Source organism: Plutella xylostella, chromosome 20, assembly GCF_932276165.1.
Source record: "Plutella xylostella chromosome 20, ilPluXylo3.1, whole genome shotgun sequence".
NCBI classification, from domain to species: Eukaryota; Metazoa; Arthropoda; class Insecta; order Lepidoptera; family Plutellidae; genus Plutella; species Plutella xylostella.
The window spans coordinates 6,444,717-6,458,625 of record NC_064000.1 but is presented as its reverse complement, the minus strand read 5'-3'; the positions used below and the strand labels follow the sequence as shown (position 1 = coordinate 6,458,625).

General features: G+C 42.5%; 1 protein-coding gene across 1 annotated transcript; it reads left to right on the top strand.

The window, feature by feature from the left end:
• The first annotated feature begins 8,880 nt into the window (after positions 1-8,880).
• Positions 8,881-12,906, top strand: LOC105380794 (trypsin delta). Its single transcript, XM_048628284.1, has 6 exons — positions 8,881-9,142; positions 10,132-10,293; positions 10,553-10,646; positions 11,021-11,179; positions 12,380-12,450; positions 12,731-12,906. The coding sequence occupies exons 1-6, from the start codon at positions 9,015-9,017 to the stop codon at positions 12,864-12,866; spliced, it is 750 nt and encodes a 249-aa protein (XP_048484241.1). The 5' UTR covers positions 8,881-9,014; the 3' UTR covers positions 12,867-12,906.
• The last annotated feature ends 1,003 nt before the right edge of the window (positions 12,907-13,909 follow it).

The window sequence follows — 13,909 nt, the reverse complement described above, 5'->3', positions numbered from 1 at the left end:
TATTGAAGAACATAATGTAAATAAATTTGGGACCGACGAGCTGAAAGCTATGAAAAAGAGAGCGGAAAGGATATGTCTCAAAATAATAGGGTCACAAAACGAAATCCACGTAATAAGCGAGCTTCTAAATATGCTTATAAGAGAAATAGAAAGAGGATCTGAAAGAAATAGTAAAAGTCAAGGTAAGTAATTATGAAAAAACCTGAACCCAAAGATTAAAATTTTCAGTAGGAAAAAACTATAACTAAGGGCTTATTTTATAGTCAGATAAAATAAATGTTATCTGATGGTGCTTTCGCTGTCTAAAGCCCCATCCACACGCTTGGCGAACAATGGCAAACAGTCAACAGCAAACACTGACGTGTGGATGGGTGTTTGTCGTTGTTTGCCTGTTTGTGTTTGGCAGTGTTCGGCATCGGTGTCGGTTTTTCTTGCCAGATCAAAGGATGTTTGGCGAACAGTTTGTTACGTATCCACACGCCTGGCAGCGGTCAGTATGCGCGCTAGCATTGCGGGAGGCGGACGTATCAACTTGCTACACTTTTTTGTTGGCGCGCAAAGCGTAAAAATGTCTGATTGATCAGCACCTACGATTGTGTAATTTTTGGAGGCTTATCAAAATAAAAATATAAAACAAATTAAAGCCCAAATAAAGCAGTACATTGTACGATACAATAGAATAGAATAGAATATTGCTTTATTGAACACCACATAAATCAAACATACAAAAAACATACTTATAGACTAGAAATAATGTACAATAGGCGGCCTTATCGCTGAGAGCGATCTCTTACAGGCAACCTTATATGTTGCGGAAACCAATTTCTATGTATTTTTATTATCCCACCATCGTCTTTGCTTTCTTCTTATTTTCCTTTTTTCTTTCTCTTGTTTTAATTTATATAATAAAAATATGTCAACCCGAAAGTATTAGCTCGTCGTCCGCCGTGTTTGCCGATTAGGAATGTTATGAACGTTCGCCGAGCATGTGGATGGCTGTTTGTGTTGGGTAATTTTTGTTCGGTGTTTGGGACTTCGTTTGCTGTTTGCGGTGTTTGTGACAAACAGCAAGCGTGTGGATGGGGTATAATGCAAACATTGTTTTCACAACGAAATTTCTATTATGTAGTCTGAGCCTATCTGAAACCTAGTTAAACATTGTGAGATATGGCGTTTCGACTTTCTCCGTGTTCGGCATCATAAGGGTCACAGTGACAGTTAAATAAAGTCCATTTTTCTCTCCACCTTTAATTTGCTAGGTGCGGGTGCCTATATAAATAGAGTGAGTCGCCCGCGCGCCTCAGTTGGTTTTTGATTTTTGAAGTGAACACTTCGGCAAAATGGCTCAATGTAGCCACGGTTCTCGTCGGCTTCGCTCCGACGGGGAAGAATATAATATTCAGTGGCGGATTAACCTATAAGCACGACAAGCACGTGCTTGGGGCCCCGGGCCTCCAGGGGCCCCCATCCTCTGCTGCTGTTTCATTCATTTTATACCTACATTTTATTCATCCACAATATGTCCGATGTAATGAGTTTGCTCTGATAAAAGGGCCTACCACACGCTTAAATATCACCACAGTTTTGCCTGCGCAGGCCGGCTTAAACACGTAATACCGTGCGTGTGGTTGGTAAAGGGCCTACCACACGCGTAAGTATCACCACCGTTTTGCCTGCGCAGGCCGACTTAAACACGAAATACCGTGCGTGTGGTAGGTAAAAAATAATAACTTCTCATCTGAGTCGTTTCTCCAAAAAGTAAAAATACTAATATGATCAGTACCTAATTCCTATTTGGAGAATCTAGAAACAATAATAAAATGCCTACAATAGAAGTTAACTTGCAAAAAAGCCAAAAATGGATTTTTCAGCCAAAATCTAAAATAAATTCTACGTTCTAGGTATTTGGTTCTTACTGCTAGGTCCAAAAAATTGCCTTATCTTGATGAAAATTAACGTATTTTTACTTTTTGAAAAATCGATTTTGAAGAGAAGTTCTGATTTTTTTAAATGTTGAGTACGCAAGACAGCCGCAATACATTGCCTTTCAAGAGTAGGGGGGCAGGCCGGCTTAAACATGGAATATCGTGCGTGTGGTTGGTAAAGGGCCTACCACACGCGTAACTATCACCACAGTTTTGCCTGCGCAGGGCGGCTTGTACTGTACATGTACATGGAATACTGTGCGAATGGGTGGTAAAACTGTATACTGCGCCAACCCCGAAGCGCGGCTTGCGCATTTTTCGACCGATTTGCGATTTTTCGTTTTTTTTGTTTGAAATTTTAATAATTTTACCATTCATAACCTCCTGACACCTGGCGTGCTATGAGTAGGACATTGAAAAAAATATATAAGTAATATATACCTAGTTTAAAAATACCTATATTAAAAGTTTTATGGAGTACCCCTGTTATTCCGTTCAAGTTTTATAAAGTACCTATCCCTTAAACAATTTGTTCTTTGACAAAGTGACAAAACAGTTCAGTAGTTAAATTTTTTTTTTTTTTAATTTAATAACATTGTATACATTTATACCTCTCGGGGTCAGGAGGATAAGAGTCCGCTCATAAATCCTTGAGTAGTTTAACATGTGAATGATTTTTTAAATTTTACAGCAATTTTTTTGTCCACTTTGATCGTGTACGGTTTGATTTTTGGGAATAGCAGGCAACTAGAATGTAATGAACTGGGATGAGAGAGGAGTCAACATAAATGGCAGACGCTTGTTGCACCTGCGGTTTGCTGATGACATCATCATTCTGGCTGAAGACGCCTCGGATCTACAGTGTATGCTCGCAGAACTGCATGAAGCATCCCTGTGGGGTTGACCTGAGGATGAATATGTCCAAGACTAAGGTCATGTCCAGCATTCCCACCGAAGTTTCCAACATTACTGTTGGAAACCATAAACTGGAGGCGGTGAATGAATACACTTACCTTGGACATATTTTATCCTTTGGCCGAGAATCCCAGGTCAAAGCTATCACGAGGCGGATTCAACTGGGATGGGCCGCCTTTTTAAAACTTGATGATGTCCTGAAGTCTAAGATCCCACAATGCCTGAAGACCAAGGTGTTTAACCAATGTGTCTTACCCACACTAACATACGGTGCCGAAACATGGACGCTGATCAAGGAAACTGTGCACCGAATCAGAGTTGCACAGAGAGCTATGGAGCGAGCCATGTTAGGCATTACGCTTAGAGACCGTATTCCCAACGTGGTGATCCGCAAAAGGACCAAAGTGTTCGACGTCGGTATGCGGGTCGCCGAACTGAAATGGGAGTGGGCGGGACACTTGGCTCGTCGGGAGGACAGAAGGTGGACAAAGGCGGTCACAGAATGGTGGCCTAGAGACAGACGAAGAGCGGTTGGCAGACCACCTGATAGATGGTCCGATGACATCTGCAAGGTTGCAGGGAAGCAGTGGATCAGAGCGGCACAGGACAGGAAGAATTGGCGTACAAATAAGGAGGCCTATACCCAACAGTGGGCGATAGAAGGCTGATGATGATGATGATGATGGCAACTAGAGAGACTTTTTTCTAGTTGTTTGCAAACATTGAAAATATACCAGTAGAAGAAATAGTTCCTCATTGGGAAACATTCTTTCCAGTTTCCACGTCGACGATTTTGACAAAAATGAGGATTGCGCGTACTTTAACTGTGCCGTGTGATAGCTCGGCGTACCTGCGCAATTGTACCTAACTGTGGTGATACTTGCGCGTGTCGTAGGCCATTAAGGCAAGCAAATTTAAAAAAAAAATACATTCTTTTTTATAGTAAAGTTATAGGACGTTTTAGCTATTGAACTGTTTTGTCACTCTTTGTCAAGGAACAAATTGTTCTAAATTAGGGGCCTACACAGGCTTTGTGCTTAGGGCCTCCGATGCTCTTAATCCGCCACTGATAATATTGAATTTGCGGAGTCCTCGCTGCCGGGAGCTGTAGCGTGATGCGGACCAGGCGGCGCGGGGCCTGCCGGCTGCTGCGCACGCAGCCATTGCTGAGGATTTCGCAACGAAGGTTTGAGTTGATAAGCCGTGAGTAAAATGCTATTATTTACTGCTTTTAAAAGCTCAGCCACTGGTCATAATGCTCCGGCGCTTGGGGTTTTTATCCCACGCAGTAGGGTCCGATTCAGTAGTCGTGGTGATGATTGATCACATATTCCGGTCCTACTAGAGGCGCTTGAGCTAGATACTTAAAAATATATTTTTCTACCCTCAATTTCTAATATTTTTAGAAAACAGTTGATAAAAAACTTTGCTATTACAATAATGCACTTGATTATAGCTTATGTAAGGCTTTACAAACAGGAGCTTCTCAGGACCGTCATAGGATTTTTTACAAGAAGCACGTGGCTCCGAGTTTCAGTATGTTGGGACATTATGGCATGTGCGGCGAGTAATGTGATCCGCCGGTACCTACCCGCTGAGGGTAGGCAGGCCGATTCGGTGAAATTGAAGTTTCGTGTAACATGCACCCGGCCCTGTGCTCCTGCGCTGGCCGCCGTCTCGTGGCACCTGCATCGCAGCGTACACCCGGCCCTGCGCTCCTGCCTTGGCCACCGGTTCGTGCCACCTGCATCGCAGCATACACCCGGCCCTGTGCTCCTGCGCTGGCCGCCGTCTCGTGCCACCTGCATCGCAGCGTACACCCGGTCCTGGCCCTGGCCACCGGTTTGTTGTACCTGCATCGCTGCATAGACCCAGCCATGCACTCCTGCCCTGGCGGCTGTACACCCGGTCCTGGCCCTGGCCACCGTTTTGTGCCACCTGCATCGCAGCATACACCCGGTCCTGGCCCTGGCCACCGGTTTGTGCTACCTGCATCGCTGCATAGACCCAGCCATGTACTCCTGCCCTGGCGGCTGTGTTGTCCCACCTGCATCGCTGCGCACACCTGGCACTCCTGTTCTGGTTGCCAGATCCAAACGCCCCCTGTCTGGGAAGAGATTTTATGCTCAGCGGAACCGCCTGCACTATTGCTAGCACGGTCATCATCATCATCAGCCATCATTATGATTGACTTATTTAGAAGGTATCGAGGAACGTGCGCTATTCATCAGTGATTTTGGCATATGCAGACGAACGTTTACTGCCAAGGTTGGTCATGTTAGCCATACAAGGGCACACCAACGAAGTCTGAGTAACCACCTGCAGTCGCCGTAGCCGCATCGGCATGGATGACAACAAATCGGGTAACGTGCACCGCTTCTAAAAGTGTTATAGCACTTCAATTTGATGCCTCCGCTGAGGTGGGGTATTCTATTAAAGCAGCTTTCTTCTGAACTGCCCAAAGTGACCTGTAGACTGCTCCTGCGGATAATTGTGCAATAATTTTTTTTATTTTTTTATTTCGATGTCTCTGCTGAAGAAACTGTCTAATGCAGCTTTTGTTCTAAACTGCCTAAAGATCATTGGACTGCTCATGGGAATGGTGACGCACGGTAAGTACAGGAGCGTTACTCTATACTGATGAGAAACGAACGAACGAGAGCTGTCGTGCAATCGGCACGTTTAATACATACAAACAGATAGAGCGGCTCGCGCCGCAGTGCACTGAAAGTTCGTTTTTCGTCATATAAAGTGACCCCCCAGACACTATCTTAAGTGTCACGACACATCGGCAGATTCCAGCTTTGAGTCTTTTCTTTTCTCGGCTATGAGCAAAGTGAATCCCACCGGCGAGTGTTCAACCTAAAAGCACTGAGCTAATTCCTGATTTCGTGAAAGTCGCTGTTGCTATACCATACCGCTTCACAAGTTACCGAATTTATTATGATCCTACTGTCGGGTGATCATGATCGGAGTGTCATCGCGGTTTCTGAGTGGCACCATATTAGCTGTCTTCCTTATGTCCCAGTGGATTGTCAGTATGTATCCGAGCTCTTTGTTGAAAAATGCGTGAACCTCCTACGCAGCAGCTGTCTAGTAGTTGTGTATCGAATAAATCGAGTAACGGTGCTCTTGCACGAGACGACTACCTTTTGGTAAAATTATAACTTCCACTATTCTGGGAACATGCATATACCTACTGTGTACTGTGTATCACATCACGTGTAGCCGCAGCCCTACTCAATGTACGGGGCTAGATAATAAACAATGGCAGTCGTCATTAAATTTCTATGAATTTCGAAGGTCATTATTTGGAGCACAATCCAAAGTGTAAAAGTACCTATTCATGCCTAAACGGCTTCTCTAATGAAAATGTATTTTTAATTCGATTCTGGCGCAAACGTTTCATAACTATTTTTCAACACTGTATCTGCTAAAACTACTTAGACTGACTGGTTAAGATGCAGACGTGCCGTTTTCACAATTCCATTTTGAGTAATCCTCAACTGTTTTATGGATCTTTCAGTTAGTTACGTAACTAGTTACCAAGTAAAAAATTACATGTGTCATGCTCGTACTCGCATCTCATTTAGGAGCTCTCTGGCCTCTAGCTGAAGGCTAGAACTGGTATATACATATATCTACTAAGCTAGTACAGAGTTATAACCGGGCAGCGGTGACGTGGTAGCTGCTTGATTTATTAGAGTTTGCTGAAAACTTTCTAAATAAGTAATAATTATTAGTCATAATATTAACTCTTCGCAGTTCTTTCAGAATGCAATACCAGGTCGCTGAAGTAGGTAACCTTCCTTAGCTGGACAACAACAAGCCTTTTTGTTTTAAAGAATGTCACAGTTATTCGCCGTTCCACTGTCATATCGATGTCCAAGGACTTTTTCTTGGGTATAGCTAACTACCTACGTAACTACCTAAGTTTACCTATAGATAGCCGCAAGCTATCTGCTGTTGGCGAACTGTCAGTTCTGATTGATAAGTCAGGCTCGAGGTGGCTCGTCCAACTGTCCATGTTCCCGCCACCATGATTGTGCTTCCACAGATTAGAGAGTCTATGTTGGCTGTCGTTGCATCAGGTCTGATCAGGTACAACTAACATCTTTACGTACCATCTTTATTTAATCGAGCTATTTTATTTTGTTTTATCTAGGTTGACTTAATGGTTTCAAAATCGAACCTACAACAATGTAAGTAGGTACCTACCTACGTACCTTTGAAGTTGCAACAAGGCGAAGCCTTAAGGTTTTGGCCGAGACCTGCCCTTAGTGTTGACGAACATACCTAAAGGTGACCTTGTTAATGTTTTTCATATGAAGTACTGAACATTTTACTTATCCTGGTGGCATGACTGATCATTTAGCCGGGTTTCATTTATCAACTATTATAATTGTTATTGTTGTGTTAATCAATCTTTATTAATTGATGTCATCTACCAAGGAATGCTGCCAGAGCTCATAATATTCACACATGATGATACAGAATGATAGTAGCCCACAAAATCAGTGCAAAGGCTTATAAAATAACTTTCCTTCCTAGTAAGACTGCACAGGAACTCGCCGAGTTAGTTAGAATACAAAATTAGACTGTGTGTTACTTGTCAATCTAGAATATGAATATAGTGACCTGCATCATGTTTTGAAAAACTGAATACTTAGTTATCTGCCAGTGTCACAGCCTTCATCTAATCTTTTCCAGTAGCTGATGAGGCTGAGATATTTAGTAAAATTATCTTCCCTTCAAGCACCACTCCTCGTTCCAAGGACTAGATGCCGCGCCAGGTGTTGCAGGCCGTGTCGTCGTACAGGGCTGACTGAGCAGGTCCTCGAGGCTCCAGGGTCGGCTGCTGCATTTCTGAGGTCAGTCCAGAATTACATACCCTAGTCAGCATGTGCTGGCCTGAGCCCCAGTGGCCTGGATCGATATTCTACATTTTACAGCTTTTAAATATTGTTGCAAAGTATTTCACTGGTTCCATCCATTGGCTAGTGTATGTTAAAAATATTGCCTTGACAATAACAAGATTTTGATCAATAATTACTTATAAGTATTGCTTTCGAAGAGGCACTGTGTGTATCCATATGTATAAATACCTACCTATATGTATAGGTACATACCTTCCATAACTTTCTGACAAGTGAGGAATAATAAGGAAGTACTTAAGTCTTATGTATACTTATACCTTTCTTTTTAGTATATCTATTACCTAGAAATCTATGCATTATAAATTTATAGATTCAGATATTTATCTACTGATATACTCATCAGTAGCTTATGGGTCACAGTTGGTTTTCTCTCCACCATGCGATAATAAACACATCTCACAATGTTTAACTAGGTTTCAGATAGGCTCAGACTACATAATAGACGCATTTTTCCTGAAATAAAAATGACATATTATGTATCTAGCCTATCTGAAACCTAGTCATTTCTGCATGGTGATATTACAACTGAGGCGCGCGGGCGACTCACTCTATTTATATAGGCACCCGCACCTAGCAAATTAAAGGTGGAGAGAAAAATGGACTTTATTTAACTGTCACTGTGACCCTTATGATGCCGAACACGGAGAAAGTCGAAACGCCATATCTCACAATGTTTAACTAGGTTTCAGATAGGCTAGATACATAATATGTCATTTTTATTTCAGGAAAAATGCGTCTATTATAAATAATTAATGAATAGTTATATTTTTAGCTTAATTAAGTTAGGTAAGTTTTATCTAACTTAATTAACACTAGCGTTAATGTAAATGTTGTGTTTTATAGTGCTGAATTTTATGTAATATGGTAATCTAATGCCTGTTATTACACCTTTTCCAATCAAATAAAATAAGAAATAAAATAAATTATGTAAAATTGTCTGTTAAGTATGTCCGATGAGTTAACTGCTGGTGATCCTTATGTTAAATTAATAAATAAATAATTAATAAATAAACATTCAGACGCGACAGCATCAGAATTATTAGCCAGATAACTTTATTGGAAAATCAGCCCTGTACAGCGATACAATGAAAATCCTTAACTTTATAACATTATTATTATCTGACACATACGCTGAGTTGCAGAAATAAACTTTATTACTTCTTCTTAATTCTTCAAAAATGTTTACTAAAAAACATGGATATTTCCAGAGATATATGAACAGAGTCGTCGGCTGATAATGGCACAGGACGCGAGGGTAGACGACTACCCGTACGTGGCGTCGATACAGAAAGATGGAGCGCACTGGTGCGGCGGCGCACTGCTCAACCCCAGGATTGTCGTCACCACGGCTAATTGTGTTTGGAAGTAAGTTAGGTTACATTTGTAGCCGGCTGAATAGTTACGTGGTTAGTGACCCTGACTGCTATGCCAAAGGTCCCGGGTTCGATTCCCGGCTGGGGCAGATATTTGTATAAAGACAGATATTTGTACTCGGGTCTTGGGTGTTTATATTTATATTTAGTATGTATCTATCTATGTATTTGTGTATCTATATCTATATATCAGCTGTCCGATACCCATAACACAGGTTCTACCTAGCTTGGGGTCGGATCGCCGTGTGTGAGATTTCCCCACATATTTATTTGTTGTTGCTGTCCTGAGGTAGGTACACGTAGATGTGTAGCCTAGGTGCATTGTGCTCGTTCCAAAACGGCGATACGACTCGCGACTTATTACGTGAGTGCTAATGTACAGCGAAAAGCGGGTGACTTGCGAGCCACTTCTGACTACCCCTTTGGGGATTACAGTCGTGAGAATGTATGTCCTGTAGTAACGCTGTACAACAGAGGGCCTAAAGAAGCTGTTTTGTCCTCATCAATTTTCCTGGCTTCTGTCAAGTTAACCCCTTCATTAGCATTTACACCTTATTGTTTGAGACGCTTGCCTGGTCTCCCTCTTCAGATAATGATGATGGTGACTCTCTTAAGTTCAGTCTGCTAAGCCAATGTGAATTTAAATCGATCTTCACCCGTCCGTAAATCTCAACCCCGCCACTACCGGCCATCTATGTAATGTCTTCAGTCCATCGGGCCAGAGAGCGTCTCACCCTTGTCTGTTCGTAATCTCCACTCCAGAACTCGTTTACCCCACCGTTCCTTATTTTACTTCCCACCAATTTCCCCACACGCCGGGCTAATCACCACATCTCCTATCCAGGTAAAGGAAGAACCTGTTATCAATAGCACAAGTGATGAGCCTAGTTTAGGTTGCAATTTAAATTCTTTATTTCTGTGCAACTGATGACTGTATACTATGTATATTTTTCTGCCAATAAAGTATATTAATTCATTCAGGTCTACAGACGAATCGTCCATGAAGGTGCGCGCGTGCTCCAGCCAGGCGCAAGTTGGCGGTCAGGTGGCCGGGATAAAGAAGGTGATGAAGCACCCGAAGTGGGACATCCGCGCCGAGCCTGCCAATGACATTGCTATGCTGCAGCTGGATAAGAACATTAAGTGAGTAAGATTTTATGACCACCATAATTGTGCAATAAAGTATCAAATAAATAAATAAGGACTAGAACAAAAAGTTTTGCATACTGTTTACATGCTCTTAATGAAAAGTTTTGTCAGGTCTTGATATGCAGGTCTTTACGCCGCGTGCTAGCCCTTCTGATGACGACGTAGTTTTGACTCTAAATTTTGTGTCCACTTTAGATGTAAATAAGAGAAGGAAAACATCTTCGGAAACAAGTAAATAGATTTCCGTTTTCAGATTTTCATCCGGATGCCATGCAGTAGACATTCCGAACAGCAACATGATGCCGTCTTTTTATGAAGTCTTCGTCACTAGCTGGGGATCTCAAGATGTAAACTACCTCTAAATTATTGAGTACCTATAGAATTTCATCAGTCACCAGGTAAATTTTCCTATCATTCTGATGGATGGAAATCTGATGCCTGAAACATTTTGGTATGCAAGAGGGTAAATTGTACAAGTACTTATAAAATTTCAGTTACCGTACCACCACCGATCATCCATTAGCAGCATAGAACAACGCGGACTCGGGTGTAATAATTAGCAGCTTCGCTCGCCTATCAAACATCTGCCAGATCCATACAAGTACTTCGGCTTTGAAAAGCTAGCCACGCTGCTTGAGGATTGTTAATTGCTAATATTTGGTGGTGGTAATGGCTCACTGAAGACTACAATAATTAATTAAGTATTTCTCCCTTCCCCCAGCGAGACGGTTCGTTCACCCACGCGATGCGGCCGCTCCAGGTGTACCGCGCCAGGCTGCTGGACCTGGGGCGCTGCAGGAACGTCACCAACCGGTTCGGGGTCAACGTCTCCGACACTTTCTTCTGCGTGGCGCAGAGACACCATCAAGCGCCTTGCACTGTGAGTTGAATGAGCTACACTCACTAGACGAGCAATGGAAAAGTTCCAGTGACAATAGCACCAAATTAGTTACCCCTAAACTAAAAAGGCTAGCTTAATGACGCCGCCGTGTGCAATATTTTATTTATTTTATTTTACTTTATTAGGGACAATAAACAGTTATACATTAAAGTGTAATACATTGTGTTAAATTTAAAAACTTACATAAATGTACAACCCACGACAATGTCCACAGGTTACAAAGAATCAATATTTATAAAAGGGGATACGCTATAAGAATATACTTAGGATAGCATTAAACATAAATCAGTAAATACAAAACCAAATAAACACACACTTACAAACAGTGAATAAAATAAAAATAAATCACTATTTATAAGCATAATGTGGATTTTGTGTAAACATCAGAACAAGAACAAGAAGAAAGAGAACAAGAAATCATTTACAAACACTGTTGATTAGAAATAAGTACACGAGTGCAATGGTTTTTAAAGCAGGATGGTGAAAGGGCAAAAATATCCACGTCCACAAAAGTTCCATTATAGGTTTCAACCAGGCGATACAGGGGAGATCGTGAACCAGAAATGGTGCGATTGGTCCTCATGGCAAACAATCGTCGCACGCGCACAGCACGACGGTGAACGGTTCTTGGTACTAAGTAGCATAGACTGAAATATGAAGCTCAACAGCCGCATATCCACCTGTCGCACGCCTCGGCGAGGCATGTCTCGGGTTTGCTAGAAGGCGATCCAATCCAATGCTCGGTTTATATGGTCTTTTATACAAACCGAGCATTGGATCGCGTTTTAGCAAACCCGAGGCATGCCTTAGGTGGATACGCGGCTATTTAACAGCGCACCAGCATACTACTATCTAAAAAGGTAAATATTTTTATCAGGGTCGTTTAGCGTCGACATTTTGTTAGTGGAACTTTTTCATTGCTCGTGAGACGGCACGAGCTCCAGGTGTACCGCGCCAGGCTGATGGACCTGCCGCGCTGCAGAAACGTCACCAACCGGTTCGGGGTCAACGTCTCCGACAGCTTCTTCTGCGTGGCGCAGAGACACCATCAAGCGCCTTGTACTGTGAGTTGAACTGTATGGATTAGGTACACTTTAGAGCAAAAGTTCCGTTTCCACAATAAGTTGCCAGGCTTTCGAAAATATACTATCCTTCGAAATAACGGTGTTATCTTTCCAGAGAGACACGGGCGCTCCGGCGGTCAGCGAGGGGGTGCTATGGGGCCTCGCTTCATGGGGATTGAGGCGATCGTAAGTCTGTCTTCTACCTTCTATACCATGGTAATAACCTAACCTAACCAACGTTAAAAACCTCCGAAATTCGACACTAAAGTTGCACAACTTTGGAACAGCTAAGCCAATTTTAACAAAATATGGCTAAGAACACTCGACTTGAAAAACACAAACCGAAAATCGATTCAGCTGTTTGCGAGCTACGCTACTAGACAGATACACACACACAGTCACGTGAAACTTATAACACCCCTCTTCTTCTTTGGGGGATTAAACCCCAGTCTATTCACACCCCCAGTTGCGGCACAGAGCGGTACCCAGCCATGTTCACGAGCCTGGCGTCTCCGTCGGTGCAGGACTTCCTCTCGCTGGCCATGTCGCAGCTCATGAGGGAGGAACACGATGCCGCTGCAGGACAGTGGGGTGCAGCCTAATGGTGAACGATGAAGTGGCTTTAGATGTGTTTGTTAAGCGGTGTTTAACACATTTGGAATAAAGATAAAATACTGTTTATTGCATTCGAATAGAACAGATAAAATACCTACTGTTTATTGCACTCGAATAGAAACTGTTTCATCGGAAGGAAAACATTCTAAGGCGAAGCGAAGCTCGCGGCGGGGTAGCTAGTTAAATATAGAATAGGGAATATATACCACAAACAGCGGCCTTATTACTAAAAAGTAATCTCTTTCAGACAGCCCTATATAGAAAATGAAAAGAAATCTCTGCAACATGTGTTTTTATTGGTTCCAACCGGTCTACATTATACATCTATGAAAGTGTCTATTCAGCAGTACTTCTGCAAAAATTGTTTTGTATTTGGGTCCTACATAACCTATATCTAGTGTGGTTATTCAGCATTAGTCATTAGATTGCAAAGAGCGGTACCCAGCCATGTTCACGAGCCTGGCGTCTCCGTCGGTGCAGGACTTCCTCTCGCTGGCCATGTCGCAGCTCATGAGGGAGGAACACGATGCCGCTGCAGGACAGTGGGGTGCAGCCTGATGGTGAACGATGAAGTGGCTTTAGATGTGTTTGTTAAGCGGTGTTTACATTAGCCATAAAGATAATATACTGTTGATAGCACTCGAATAGAAACTGTTTCGCAAAAATATAGAAGCAGGAAATAAATAGCAGAATCGGCGACCTTATTACGTAAAAGTAACCTCTTCTAAACCACCACATTGATAGGAAGAAAAAGTAAGTAACAAAATGAAGCACCGATAAAAAATCCAGAAGAAAACTTCTGCGAAAAATAGTGTTTTGTTTTATTTCCTACATAACCTACATCTCGTGTGTTTATTCAGCATTAGTCATGTGAGTGCACAGAGCGGTACCCAGCCATGTTCACGAGCCTGGCGTCTCCGTCGGTGCAGGACTTCCTCTCGCTGGCCGTCTCAGGACTGTGAACGACGTAGGGGCTTTAGATTGTTTTGTTAAGCGGCGTTTACATTTGTAATAAAGATAAAATACAGTT